We start from the raw sequence: 13,948 nt of genomic DNA on the forward strand, positions 1-13,948 counted from the left end.
GGACGGACATGCATAAATCGACTCAGAAAGTTATTCTATGTATATCCCTAGAAGGAACTATGGGTCTATCTCGCTTCCTTTTGTATGTAACATACAAATGCACTAACACATAATACCCCTTACCACATAGTGGTGTAGGGTATAATAACAAATTCATTCATTGAAAACATTGCATGTTATTTTATGTTAGGCTCATAGTTTCGCTAAAAACATAACACTGTGCTACAATGGTCGACTAAACAAAAAATGCACGAATTCTGATGAATCAATTTGGGTTTGTTGGAGTCCATGGAAGAGGAAAATATTTATAGTTTTTCCAGATCACTTTGTAAAGTGATTTTATAAAGGTAACTGTAGAGAAAATGCCTTTCTATATATTGGCATATATTTTAAAAATCGGTTAAGAAATGATTACAGTGGTGAAAGAAACCGCAAAAAACGGAAACATTTTTTAGGAAAAGAAGATCTTTAAGATATGTAAAATGTCATAAATTTCGTTATTATATTATAAATCTGTGTTATTACACCATTATAATAATATTACGAATCAATATTTAATTCAAAATATATTTTTTTTCAGGTAAAAACATTTGGCATTTGATTGAAACAAGTTGTTTCAGGCTGAGTAAGTTAAATATATAATTTATTTGAAGTACGTAATTGTTAAGATTACCAACAAACAAATACACATTTCTTTAAACTAAAACAAACGGTCCAAATAGTACCTAATGTTGGGCCTTTACACTATACAGGGAAGCTTTCACTATTTTACATGCAATTTTGTGATAAATTATACACGATTTGATAGCTTACATCGCGTGTAATTTTTTAAGTCATGGAAAATTAACCATATTTTGATACCACAGCGTGGTAGAAGACCAAAACAGGAAGAAAGTGTCCTTGTGTTTTCCCCATCACTTGCACTCTTGTGGTTATGGACCCCAAAGAATTATTTCATTTGTAATTTGAATTTTTTCATTTGTAATTTGAATTATTTCATTTGTAATTCGAATTGTTCCATTTGTAATTTGAATTTTCTTCATTTGAAATTCCAAATGAAAAAATTCGATTTACAAATGGAATAATTCGAATTACAAATGAAAAAATTGAAATTACAAATGAAATAATTCGAATATCAAATGGAATTCTCAAATTACAAATGAAATAATTCGAAATTGAATTGGAATTCTCAAATTACATGTGAAATGTTTCTAATTTCAAATCAAAAAATCAAATTACAACTGAAATTCTTCGAATTACATGTGAAAATGGTGTAGAACATATGGACTCCGTAAAAACGTCTCTTAAAGGACAAAAACTACAACTTATTTTAAAACATCATCTATATTAATAAAAGAGTAAAGTGATTGACTGATTGATTCATCAACGCCCAGACGAAACGGCTGAAGATAGAATCTTGAAATTTTGGGTGTGGATGACTTTTGGTCCGAAGGGGTCAGATAAGGCTGGGTTTTTGGAAATTCGAACTACACCATTTTCACATGTGATTCGAATAATTTCAGTTGTAATTCGAAACATTTCACTTGTAATTTGAGAATTCCATTTGAATTATTTCATTTGTAATTTGAGAATTTCATTTGAAATTCGAATTATTTCATTTGTAATTTGAGAATTCCATTTGAAATTCGAATTATTTCGTTTGTCATTTTAATTTTTTCATTTGTAATTCGAATTATTTTCATTTGAAATTCGAATTGTTCCATTTGTAATTTGATTTTTTTTCATTTGAAATTCCAAATGAAAAACTTCGATTTACAAATAGAAAAATTCAAATTACAAATAGAAAAATTCGAATTACAAATGAAATAATTCGAATTACAAATGAAAACAAGTAAGAACGGCGTTAAGTTCGGCCGGGCCGAACTTGTTATACCCTCCACCACAAGTTGTATTGAAGTAAAATGGAATAATTAGTTTCCTTTCGTGTATGAAAAAGACTTCGGTAAACAATGTGAGGCACCATTCTATGGGGGCTATTTCAAAACGTCGATTTATACCGACAAATTTCTGACGGAAAGTTTTTAGGCTCAAAGAAGACTAAATACCAAAATTCCTATATTTCGGTAAGAGAATGTGGCTAAAACTTAAAATATACCGAAAATCAAGCAGTACGCTTCTATGGGGATATAGGAAGACGTGGACCTATACTTATAATACTCTTCTGGAATATTTTATAACTCTTGGAAGACGAAATAACGAATTTCAGCCATTTCGTTTGGATATTGACGTCACAATCTTCAGTATTACGAAAATCGGCAGGTACCGTTCTATGGGGGCTATATCGAAACGTGAACCTATACCGACGAATTTTAGTCAGAAATGGGGCAATATGAAAGCGTGGACCTGTACAGACATATTTCTGGCAAACAGTTTTATATCACATTGAAAACTAATTACCAAATTTCAGCCATTTTGTGGAATATTGAAGACACAACCTTCAAAATACGAAAAATCGGGAGGTACCTTTCCATGCGGGCTATATGAAGGCGTGGACCTATACCGACAAATTTAAAGAGGAAGTTTGAGTACCCCCATCGAAGTCTAAATACCAAATTTCAGCCGTTTCGGTGGAATATTGAGGCCACAACGTTCAAAATACCGAAAATCGGGAGGTACCGTTCTATGGGGGCTATATGAAGGCATGGACCGATATCGACAAAGTTATGGGGAAAAGTTTTATACCGCCAACGTAGACTAAGTACCAAATTTCAACCATTTCGGTGTGATAATGAAGCTAAAACCTTCAAAATACCGAAAATCGGGAGGTACCGTTCTATGGGGGCTATATGAAGGTGTGGACCGATACCGACAATATTTTGGGGGAAAGTTTTATATCCCTAAAGAAGACTATGTACCAAATTTCAGCCATTTTGGTAGGATAATGAAGCTAAAACCTTCAAAATACCGAAAATCGGGAGTTACCGTTCTATGGGGGCTATATGAAGGTGTGGACCGATACCGACAATATTCTGGGGGAAAATTTTATATCCCTAAAGAAGACTACGTACCAAATTTCAGCCATTTTGGTAGGATAATGAAGCTAAAACCTTAAAAAATACCTAAAATCGGGAGGTACCGTTCTATGGGGGCTATATGAAGGTGTGGACCGATACCGACAAAATTCTGGGGGAAAGTTTAATACCCCTAAGGAAGACTACGTACCAAATTTCAGATATTTTGGTAGGGAAATGAAGCTAAAACCTTAAAAATACCGAAAATCGGGAGGTACCGTTCTATGGGGGCTATATCAAAACGTGGACCGATATATCCCATTTTCAATACCAACCATCCTGCAAGCAATAAAAACTTCTGTACCAAATTTGGACTCTCTATCTTTAAAATTGCGAGCTGTATCTTGATTTCAACAGACAGACAGACGGACGGACGGACGGACGGACGGACAGACGGACAGGGTCAAATCGACATAGAATTTTATGCTGATCAATAATATATATACTTTATAGGGTCTCCGACGAATATTTCGATGTGTTACAAACGGAATGACAAATTTAATTATACCCTCCATATGGTGGAGGGTATAAAAAAAAAATTACAAATGAAATAATTTGAATTTCAAATGGAATTCTCAAATTACAAATGAAATAATTTGAAATTCAATTGGAATTCTCAAATTACAAGTGAAATGTTTCGAATTTCAAATGAAATAATCAAATTACAACTGAAATTCTTCGAAATTCATGTGAAAATTGTGTAGAAGGGTACGAAAAGTACTAAAAGGTACTAAATATGCTACCATTTGTATTAGGCAAAGGGGAGGAGCTAGAATTCTGAAATTTGGAATAATAGTCACTAATGGAGTGCAGGATAGACGTACCAGAGCGTTTTTAGAAATTCGAACTATTAGTGTACTAAAAGAACTAAAATGTACTAAATTTGGTACCACTTGGTATTATGTGGACGGATAAAGCTTCAAGTTTGGAATTTGGAATGGGAATCAAGGTAAAGAATTAGTGTTAATATAAGGAGGTGTTTTTGAAAATATGTACTCATGAGTATGGAAAGTACTAAATGGTACTAAATTTGGTACAATTTGCTTTTGGGTGAATCGATAGAGCTGGAATCCTGAAATTTTGAATTAAAATTACTGTTCATCAGTAATCTTAATTCAAAATTTCAGGATTCCATCTCTATCTACACTCGACTGAGATATAGAGGTAGTTTTGGAAATTCGAACGTATGTTTACGAAAGGACTAAATGGTACGGATTTTGGTTTTGATTGAACCTATATAGGTAGAATTTTAAAATTTGTATTTAGATAGAGCTGGAATCCTGAAATTTTGAATTAAGATTACTGTTGAAGTGAAGGATTGAGATGTGGAGGTAGTTTTGGAAATTCAAAAGCGAATGTGCACGAAAAGTGCTAAATAGTAATTCTACCTACTATATAGGTAGAATCCTAAAATTTGTATTTAGATAGAGCTGGAGTACTGAAATTTGGATTTAAAATTACTGTTGGAGTGTAGGACTGAGATATAGAGGTAGTTTTGGAAATTCGAACGTATGTTTACGAAAAGAACTAAATGGTACTGAATTTGTTTTTGAGTGAATGACAGAGCTGCAATCCTGAATACTAAATTTGGTGTAATTTGGAGTTGGGTGAATGGGTGAAGGTGGAGCCTTGATATTTGGAATTGAAATTAATTTTTGAGTGTAGGACTTTGATATGGAGGTAGTTTTGGAAATTCGTACTTATCTGTACGAAAATTACTAAATGGAGCTTATTTGGTTTTGGATGTATGGATAGAGTTGGGATTTGAAATTTGGTATTAGTATCATTGTTGGTGTGTGGGGCTGTAAAATGGATTTTTGGAAATACGTACTAAAAGAGTACAAAACTTACTAAATGTTTCTAAATTTAGTATTGTGTGTGTGGATAGATTTAGTGGATTTCTGAATTTCGGTACTAGGATCAGAATTGGTGTGTAGAATTATGATATGAAGGAAATTTTTAAATACGAACCGAAAGTATACGAAAAGTATTAAATGATGCTAAATTTTGTATAGGCTGTAAGGATATACTTGTAATTCTGAAAGTTGGTATGAAGGCCGCTGTTGGTTGTAGGGTTGAGATATGAAGTGGTTTTGGAAATGCGAAAAATACCAAATGGTACTAAGTTTGGCATTGGTTAGGAATACAGATGGCAATTCTGATAGAATTCTGAATTTTGGTATTAGGGTCATTGTTGGTGTATAGGATTGAGATGTTGAGGCGGTTTTGGAAATACATACCGTATATATACGAAAGACACCAAAACACACACTAAATGTGCGGAAATAATAAATTGTACAAAATTTGGTATTGAGTGTTTTTGGAATTCCGATATTGTGTACAAAGGTAACAGTTGATGTGTAGGATTGAGATTCCTTTAGAAATGCCTACTACAAGTGTACCAAACGTACTAAATGGTACTACATTTAGAACAATTTTGGTATTGGATTAAGGGATAGAATCGGAATCCTAAAATCTCGTATGATGGTCATTGTTGATGTGTAGGGTTGATATGAAGAGGCGGTTTTGGATATTGGAACTATAAGCATACCAAGCGTACTTTATGGTACTAAATTTGGTACAAGACGAAAGGATAAAGGAAGGATAAAGCTGAAATTGTGATATTGGAAGGTTGCTTTGGAAATGAGTACTACAGATGTGCAAAAAGTACTAAATTTGGTAAACCTTGGTATTGGGTGAAAGGATAGAATTGGTATTCTTAAATTTGGAATAAGAGCACGTTTAACTCAGAAGTTTGGCCTATGACAGAACTGTCCTTCCGGGTTCATCACATTATCTTCATCGACATTCATCGCCAAAAAGAATTTTTCACCCCCCAGCATTTGATCTCCATATTTGCGCGTACTGATATTTTTCCTTAAAAACGGTTTAAGAAAACGGGTTTTTTGTTCTAGAACTGTAACTAACAAAGTTTTCTTAAGCGAATTAATTTAATTTGATTGACAACTCTATAACCTTTTTAATGGTATACATATAAGTTTAATCGGTTACTTATATCCGGTTCAAAAATCGGTTTCAATGTCGGAATATCCGGTTCAAAAATTGAGATAACCGGATGTATCCGCGAAGAAAATTCGTTATAAACGTGTTCCCCATTACAAGATCTATTTGTGGTAAATATTTTAGAAGCACCCCAGATGTCTACATAAGCAATAACCAATTGTTATGTCTACATACCTATACATAACAAATAACGAATATACAGAAAAACAAAACATAGTTTAATTATCAACCAAGTCCGAATAAATGTCGAAAATGACAATGAAAACGGGATAAAATCGATTAGTTGTCAAAAAGAACCGTACCTAAAATCTTCTGAGCAATATTTTTGTAGAATATTTGGATGCTGAAAAATCTCATCTTATGGTACTTTCACTACGGTTCAAGAAATAAAGGACGAAAAGCACATGAAAGGCATTGAGTTAGAAGAATGAAATGTTCTATAAAAAGATTCGCCAATCGATTTCACTGAAGACATGTCACCTCAAAACGGAGCTACAACAACGCCAAATAGAGATATGGAGCTATTTTCCCAAGTATTATAGGGAAAAAAAATCAAAAACTTCATCGCGCGATATCTCAGAAAATTTACCTATGGCGAAAATTTCCTTTTGGGTTCTTGTTATACTCATCAAGGGCTTTCATCTCCAAAAGAAATTTTCCACCCCCCAGACTTTGAGTTCCATTTTGTGTCACAGTGTTACCGAAATTGTAAGCATTATTTTTTATTTTTATTTTTATTATTATTATTATTATTATTATTATTATTATTATTATTATTATTATTATTATTATTATTATTATTATTATTATTATTATTATTATTATTATTATTATTATTATTATTATTATTATTATTATTATTATTATTATTATTATTATTATTATTATTATTATTATTATTATTATTATTTTTTATTTTATTTTTACAAAAAATACGTTAGAGAATCCCACTACAGGTGGGTACTAAGGTTTTATACGGTTTATATGTGAGTTCATATGCAGTAATAGCTTTGTTCTAGAACCAGAAAATTTCTAAAATTTTTGCAACATTTTGTGAAAAAAATGTGCGCTTCCCATTAAATACAATTGGCGCTCAATATATTTTTCTTTAGAAAGTTTTTACAAGACTAATTTACGCGAGTAAAAAGCAGCAATATGATTGCTTCTGATTGGCTTTTTCGTTGCCTTTGACATTTCTTACAGATTTTTGCCATTTCTGTCATTTTGCCGTCCCTGTACTTTTTGAACAAATTTGCACGGGAAAGCTATTTTTGACAGTTCGCTTTACCCATGGCACAATTACCAAGGTAGTGGCATTGTAAAATTTTGAATATGTTATGTCAAAACTTTCTTTATTTTTTTTTATAAAGGGATTTGACACTTCATATTCGAACAACTGGTGTGATACCACTACCTTGGTAACTGTGCCATGGCTTTACCATTAAAAATTACGAATGAATGTATTTTGACAGCTTGTATGACGATCAGCTGTTCTTTCATATAACACATTTATATTACGTTTTATTTTTGTTATTGAATAAAAATCATTAAAAAGCAAGAAACCAATTTTTCTTATGACGAAGCTGCCCCACCCCCATGGCGAAGGCGCCCATGGGTGGGGCAGTAGAACACATGCAAAAAATGTGGCGAAGGCGCCCCATTCTACTATATAAGTATATATGTTTTTTTAAGAAATAACACATCGTTGTGATAAAAATGTCGGTTTTATTTTGTCATAACTATTTGTCATCTTTCATGAACTAATAATAAAAAATAATTTAAAAAATTAAGTTACAGTGTTTTTTTATAATTGCACTAAAATCTAGAAAATAAATAATTCTTCTTCATGATGGAATCTCTCAAATAAAACGCTTGCATTTACATTATAAATGGCGACCATATTAAACGGCAAGCGTTTTGCCATATTAAACGGCAGTTTTTGTTCGATGGGTCAACTGCAACTGTGTGAAAAATGAGTTACCAGTAGTGCGATTCTCTAACTCATTTTTTGAGTTACCGACAATTGTCGGTAAAATTAAAATGCTTATAATTACGGTAATTAACGATGTTTGTCGGTAAGTTAACGACGAATAAATAGTAGTCGTAAAGTTCTACCGATAGCAAGAGTGTTGTCAACTTTTATTTGAACTTTTCATTTATAATTTTGTGTTTTAATTTTACCGATTTTTGTCGGTAACTCAAAAAATGTGTTAGAGAATCGCACTACAGATTTGAAAAGCAAATGAGATAAAACAGTGTAAAAATGGACCAATATTGGTTTTGATTTCACATTCATGTATTGTCATCCAAATCTGAAAAGTGTGCAAAGTTTTAGTTCGATTCGTCAACCGCAAAATGAGTTACTAGATTTGAATTACAATTTATTCCAGATGAAAGGTTTCTAAATTAAACAGCTCTGTCCTTATCTTTAAGTAAGAAATAACTCTTTAATGTTAATTATCTAGTTTTTTTAACTTATGGAGCTTACTTGGTGTACTTTCTTTTACAGTTACATATACATATATACTAATGTAATTTTTAATAATAACCGATTAATTGTCATAAATTATCGCCCACCCCACATGGATGTTTCTCATTTTTATTCTTAGACTAGACTCTATTGGAGAGTTTATTTTCTTTTTAGTTTTTAGTTTATTTTTTATTTTTATTTTATTTTATTTTATTTTATTTTATGTTATTTTATTTTTAATTTTTTATTTTTTATTATGAAATATTACATAGTTTATTTCTATTTTATTTTTTTTTTCATTTTGTTTTATTTTATTTTAATTTTATTTTTTTATCTTTGTTTTATTTTTATTTTATTTATTTTTAATTTAATTTAAAAAAAAAAAAACACTTCAAAATACACAAATAATTTTTGGATAAGTGCAAAGTGAAAAGCGATAAGTTGTATCGTGGAATGGGGCCCAGGTTAACACACGTACATTATTGCGTATAATTGTTTTGTTTTTTCGCTCTTTGCTCTCAATCGCTCATACGCCCATATGATTGTATTCCTTTGTTTATGTAGGTTCCGTACTTATCACTGTGTGTGAGGGAAAAATTATTTCTTTTGTTTGTTTTAAATTGTCGTCATTTCTTTCTGTTGAATTGACAATTTTCGTGACAACTTCCGGAAGCAACGGAAGAGGAGAGTTGAGCAATGTTCTTGGGCTATTTAATAATAATGACGTCAGTTGTTTTGCAATCTTTTCAGTTCGTTTTTTTTGTTTCAAATGATGTGGAAAACTTTTAAGTTAGTGTTCGTTTGGCAATTGTTGTTTAAAAAAAGTCTTTTAAAGTTAACTTTAAAAAAGCATGGGAAATATGTATGTCAAGTTGCAATTTCATAAGTGTTCCATCTTTTTATACCCTTCGGCACAATGTGATGAGGGTATTATAAATTGATGTTGGCTCAAAAATGTGTAACATATCGAAATAATGACTGAATATATTTTTTAAATACCAAATAGAATGTCTCGAGAAGCTGAACCGATCTGGCTTTGTGGTCCATTCATCTGTCCGTGTGTCTTCCATTTAAACATTGTATACACGCTATAAGGGGTGCCACCGTGGTGCAATGGTATGCACACCCGCCTTGCACGCTGAAGGTCGTGGGTTCGATTCCCCGGCCAAGCAACATCAAACAATTTTCAACAATGGCAAAATACCCCTCAGTAATGTTGGCGACATTTCCTGAGTATTTCAGCCATGTAAAACTTTTCTACAAGTGGTGTCTTAAGACACGCCATTCGGACTCGGCGATTAACTGTAGGTCCCATATCATTGAGCTAATATGAATCGGGGTGCACTTATTGATATGAGAGAAGTAACACTTGTCCCATATGGGATGTTTGTGGAACAATTATATATATTCTTCTTCTTCTTTTATTTGCCCATCCGTTGTTCGGATATAAGCGATCATACATTAAATAGTTTTACAATAAAAGAATTACATTTCAATTTACATTTAATTTTTTTTTTATTTATATAGTCGGCAGTTCTCTGTTTTTGGCCGCCCTGAACAAGTTCCTTTCATCGTCGTAGCCAGTCCAGTCTTGAATATTCTTTAACCAGGAGAGTTCTCTTCTTCCTCTGCTGGGCCTTCCTTCAATTTTCCCTTTAAGAATCTTTTGGATGAGTTGGTATTTGTCATTTCTCATTATGTGTCCAAAATAAGAGATTTTTCGATTTTTTATTGTTTTAACCAATAGTCGATCCACGTTCATTCTTCTTAAGACTTCATTGTTCGTTATTCGAGCGGTCCAGGGTATTTTTAAAATTCTTCTATATATCCACAATTCAAATGTCTCTATCTTTTTTTCATCTTTGGCTTTAATTGTCCATGTCTCTGCTGCATATAGTAGTATGGACCATACGTAACATTTCACAAATCTGATTTTGGTTTGAATTCCGATATCATGGCTTGTTAGTAGCTTATTGTATTTATAAAACGCTTATATTATATATTATATATATTATACACGCTATAAGTCCTCGATTTTGTCGCGTTATCTCGAAATTTTTCGTAGAGGTGGGGGTACAGAGATTAATGCTCATACATTTTGGTCAGGCTTGGAAAATATTTAGAGATCGGAATGGGCAAAAATTATGGATATTATTAAATAACTAAATTGTTATTCTTCAGTGAATATCTTCCTTCCATTGGGAGTATTCGAAAATATTGTATGACCCAATGGAAGTAAACGATTATGTACCTAACCACAAAATACCAAATCAACCCAGTGTGAATAAGTCTTCTTTCAAACGAATGCATACACAATCGATCATATACATAAATTGCTTAAATGCACAAACATAAAACTATAGATTCTCCCCATATTACATCTGAATCTAATATCTGGTATGTCATCGTTACATCAATCTCTGTACATGCAATGATATTAGCTTTGATACAGATTTGATAACAAAAACAACAACAACATAACCATTGTGTCAATAATTTATCTCAGTGACACTTAAACAAAATGCTGATGGAGAGTGGAGGTTAAATGCATATCCACAAAAAAATTTTTAATTGCTTCGGTGAATCTCGTAAATTGCCAACGAAACCATGTGAATGGCAATTTGTGCAGTGCACAAACACACACATACTGTTAAATGATGAGAAATGGACGCTCATGCATTTGTATGTGTGTATAGTTGAACATACACTAATGGTTGTGCTAGAAGGACATTGTCATCTCAAACCTTCAAATATTTGAACAATGTACGTAAACGGATCAGATTAGTTTTATGTGCTAATGTCAATGACTGAAAGCAGTTGGGGGGAAACTCGGCAGGATCTCTATTAAATTATTTGGGCCTTTTTATAACGTGACGAAAATGTTCACAAGTAAATTCCATTTTTTTGCAAAGTTATTTATGTGAGTTTCTGTAAACAACACATCACATGGTCGTATGTCAAACTGTCCTAAGTACGTTTAGCGTAAAACTGTCAAACTTTCCAAAAAAATGTCAAATGGCCAGAAACTTTTCTAGTTCCCCTCGTACATAATTTTTAGGGAATGCGATCTGGCAATAGATTAAAGTTCCAATTCACTCAGACTGTGGGTAAATCTCTGTTGGCAAAGCCCGCTGATACTTTTTTCTTGTTTTCTAAAGGATATAGCCGTGACGAAATCGATAGTGCGAATGTAAATATTTTAGTTCTTCTCTTATTTTTTGCTTGATGACCTCAGAAAACCGCTGACTACCGAGTGCAGCAGCTGCTCATCCTGTGTCCTAACCTTCCTAAAAATTGGTGGAAAAGAGAATGTTGGTACCACTCCATCTTTATTAAATCTGTATATAGATAGAAATCATAAATTTTAAGCCGCTTATGATCTTTACCGGATATCTATATGCCTAATTACACTTTGGACTAGGAATAAGTTCCTCAAATTATTATTTTGAAAACGATTCAAATTCAATATAGCTCCTATATTCATATTTATTTTAAATATTTATTATAATAAAAAATTACAATAAAATTATATAAAAAATAACAGTAGCATCTAAGGCTATCGGCTACCCAGTATACGAGGGCTGAACGACAACTATCTGGCCTAACAATGAAAACGTGAATATATACCATAAAAAACTGTTTTGTTTTCTTAAGTAGTCTTTAGCATGATTTATACGCTTTTTCATGCACTCAAACCAATTGTGGAATCCCTTTTTCCACTCCGATTTAGACACCTCCAAAACATGGTTTTTGAACTATTTTATAGCGTCTTCTGGCTAAGAAAATCGTTGACTACGCCTTTTTTCTTGATATGCTGGAATCAAATAAAGTCATTGGATCCCCAGCCATGGCTGTACGGCGGATGACCAATCAATTCCACGTTTTGTCCGGTCAAACAAGAGCTGGTTTGAACCGATGTGTGAAAGCTCGCATTGTCATGATGCACACACGGTCAGTTCTGCCGAAGAAACAGCCGACCATTTGCTTCGAAGTGCTTCTTACATTATTATATTTCGTTGGATTTGGCTCGCTTTCGAAGACCTAAACGGTCGATTCCTGTTTTGTTTAGGGTTACTAAGCATAGCCTGTGACGATCTTATAAACGTCGTTTGAAGCACAACGATCGTTTTTATTCGCAATTTCATTACACCAATCCACAAGAGCCTTTTTTTGAAGATTGTCCAATTTTGTTGGATCTACCGAGAAAAATTCATTTTTGCGGCCAGGTGTTCGAACAATATCAAATGTTAGTTGGTGGAAGAAATTCCCATGGATACCACTTTCTTATGGTATATAACTTGGCGATCTTGCATTATCCATTCACTCACGGCTTACTGTTTTTCTGGCACAACGGACGATTTTGGTTGACCCTCACGAGATTCGCTTTTTAGACTAGTGTCGGCCACGATTGCACTCCAGTTTTTCATAGTGCTATAGGATTGCCCTTTATCAACACACAAAGTTTAAATATGATCTATGCACTCTCGCCGTAATTATCCACGTAGAAAGTTGTGAAAATGATCGGACGAAAATAAATTCCATTTTTTTTTTTTTTTTTGTAAAGTGATTTTTTCAAGTCACTATAAACAACACAAGGTCGTATGACAAACTGTCCTGAGTACGAATAGGCTAAAATTTGTAAAACTGTCCAAAAAAAAAAAAAAAATTCAAATGGCGCCTGGCAGCAAGCGGTGTTGCCTAGGCCAGATAGTTTTCGTGAAGCCCTCGTATATTTTCGCTCCCAAGAGTATTTTGCATTTAAAATAATTACAAATAATTTTTTTATCCTCCATCACGTGAAAGGTATATTAAGATTGTTTTTCCGTTTTAACGCATTGAAGCAATCATTAGCGAACTTCTTGATCAGGATAAAATTCTGAGTCGATCTAGCCTTTTCCCTCTGTCCGTCTTTTGTAATCTCATTAGCGTCCACAATATGTCTTCTATAGGGAGGTTAAGTTTGAAAATTGTCTCTATTTGCCCAAGTTTTGGCATATCCTCCATATAACGGTACCTGCGGGTTTTAATTATTTTGAGAATTTTATCTAAATTTTTTTACAGAACTAGCTGTAATTTGATATTTACGGTCACAAAACATCTTCACCACAAATTGTGAACATAGGTCCTTGTTTAGGTATATCCCCCATATAACGGTACCTAACGATTTCTCACCGAACTAGCTGTAATTTAACATTTAAGCTTTCCAGTAGTCACAAACCCGCTGTTACAAAAAAGTGTCAAGTGTTTTGGAATAGTCCCCATACAACGACACCCGCTGATTTAGGTATTTAACTATTTAACTAAATTTCTTGACCAAACATCCTGTAATTTAATATTGTCTGAAAATCTTTCCACCACAAATAAAACAATACCTGAAAGAAATGTTAATATACATACTATTTAACCTAATTTAGGCACGGGG

General features: G+C 33.0%; 1 protein-coding gene across 3 annotated transcripts in view; it reads left to right on the forward strand.

Annotated features, from left to right (window-relative positions):
- Window positions 1-13,948, forward strand: part of LOC141402536 (uncharacterized) — a 301,381-nt gene that overhangs the window by 45,276 nt on the left and 242,157 nt on the right. For 2 of the 3 annotated variants that reach the window (XM_073984041.1, XM_073984039.1), the window contains exon 2: window positions 581-625. The exons of the other annotated variant lie outside the window; for it this stretch is intronic. In XM_073984041.1, the coding sequence (XP_073840142.1) occupies window positions 581-625 (45 nt within the window). The remainder of the gene's footprint in view (window positions 1-580; window positions 626-13,948) is intronic. 3 annotated transcript variants of the gene reach the window in all.

Source organism: Musca autumnalis, unplaced genomic scaffold (assembly GCF_047663935.1).
Source record: "Musca autumnalis isolate F117 unplaced genomic scaffold, ASM4766393v1 scaffold_4, whole genome shotgun sequence".
NCBI lineage: Eukaryota > Metazoa > Arthropoda > Insecta > Diptera > Muscidae > Musca > Musca autumnalis.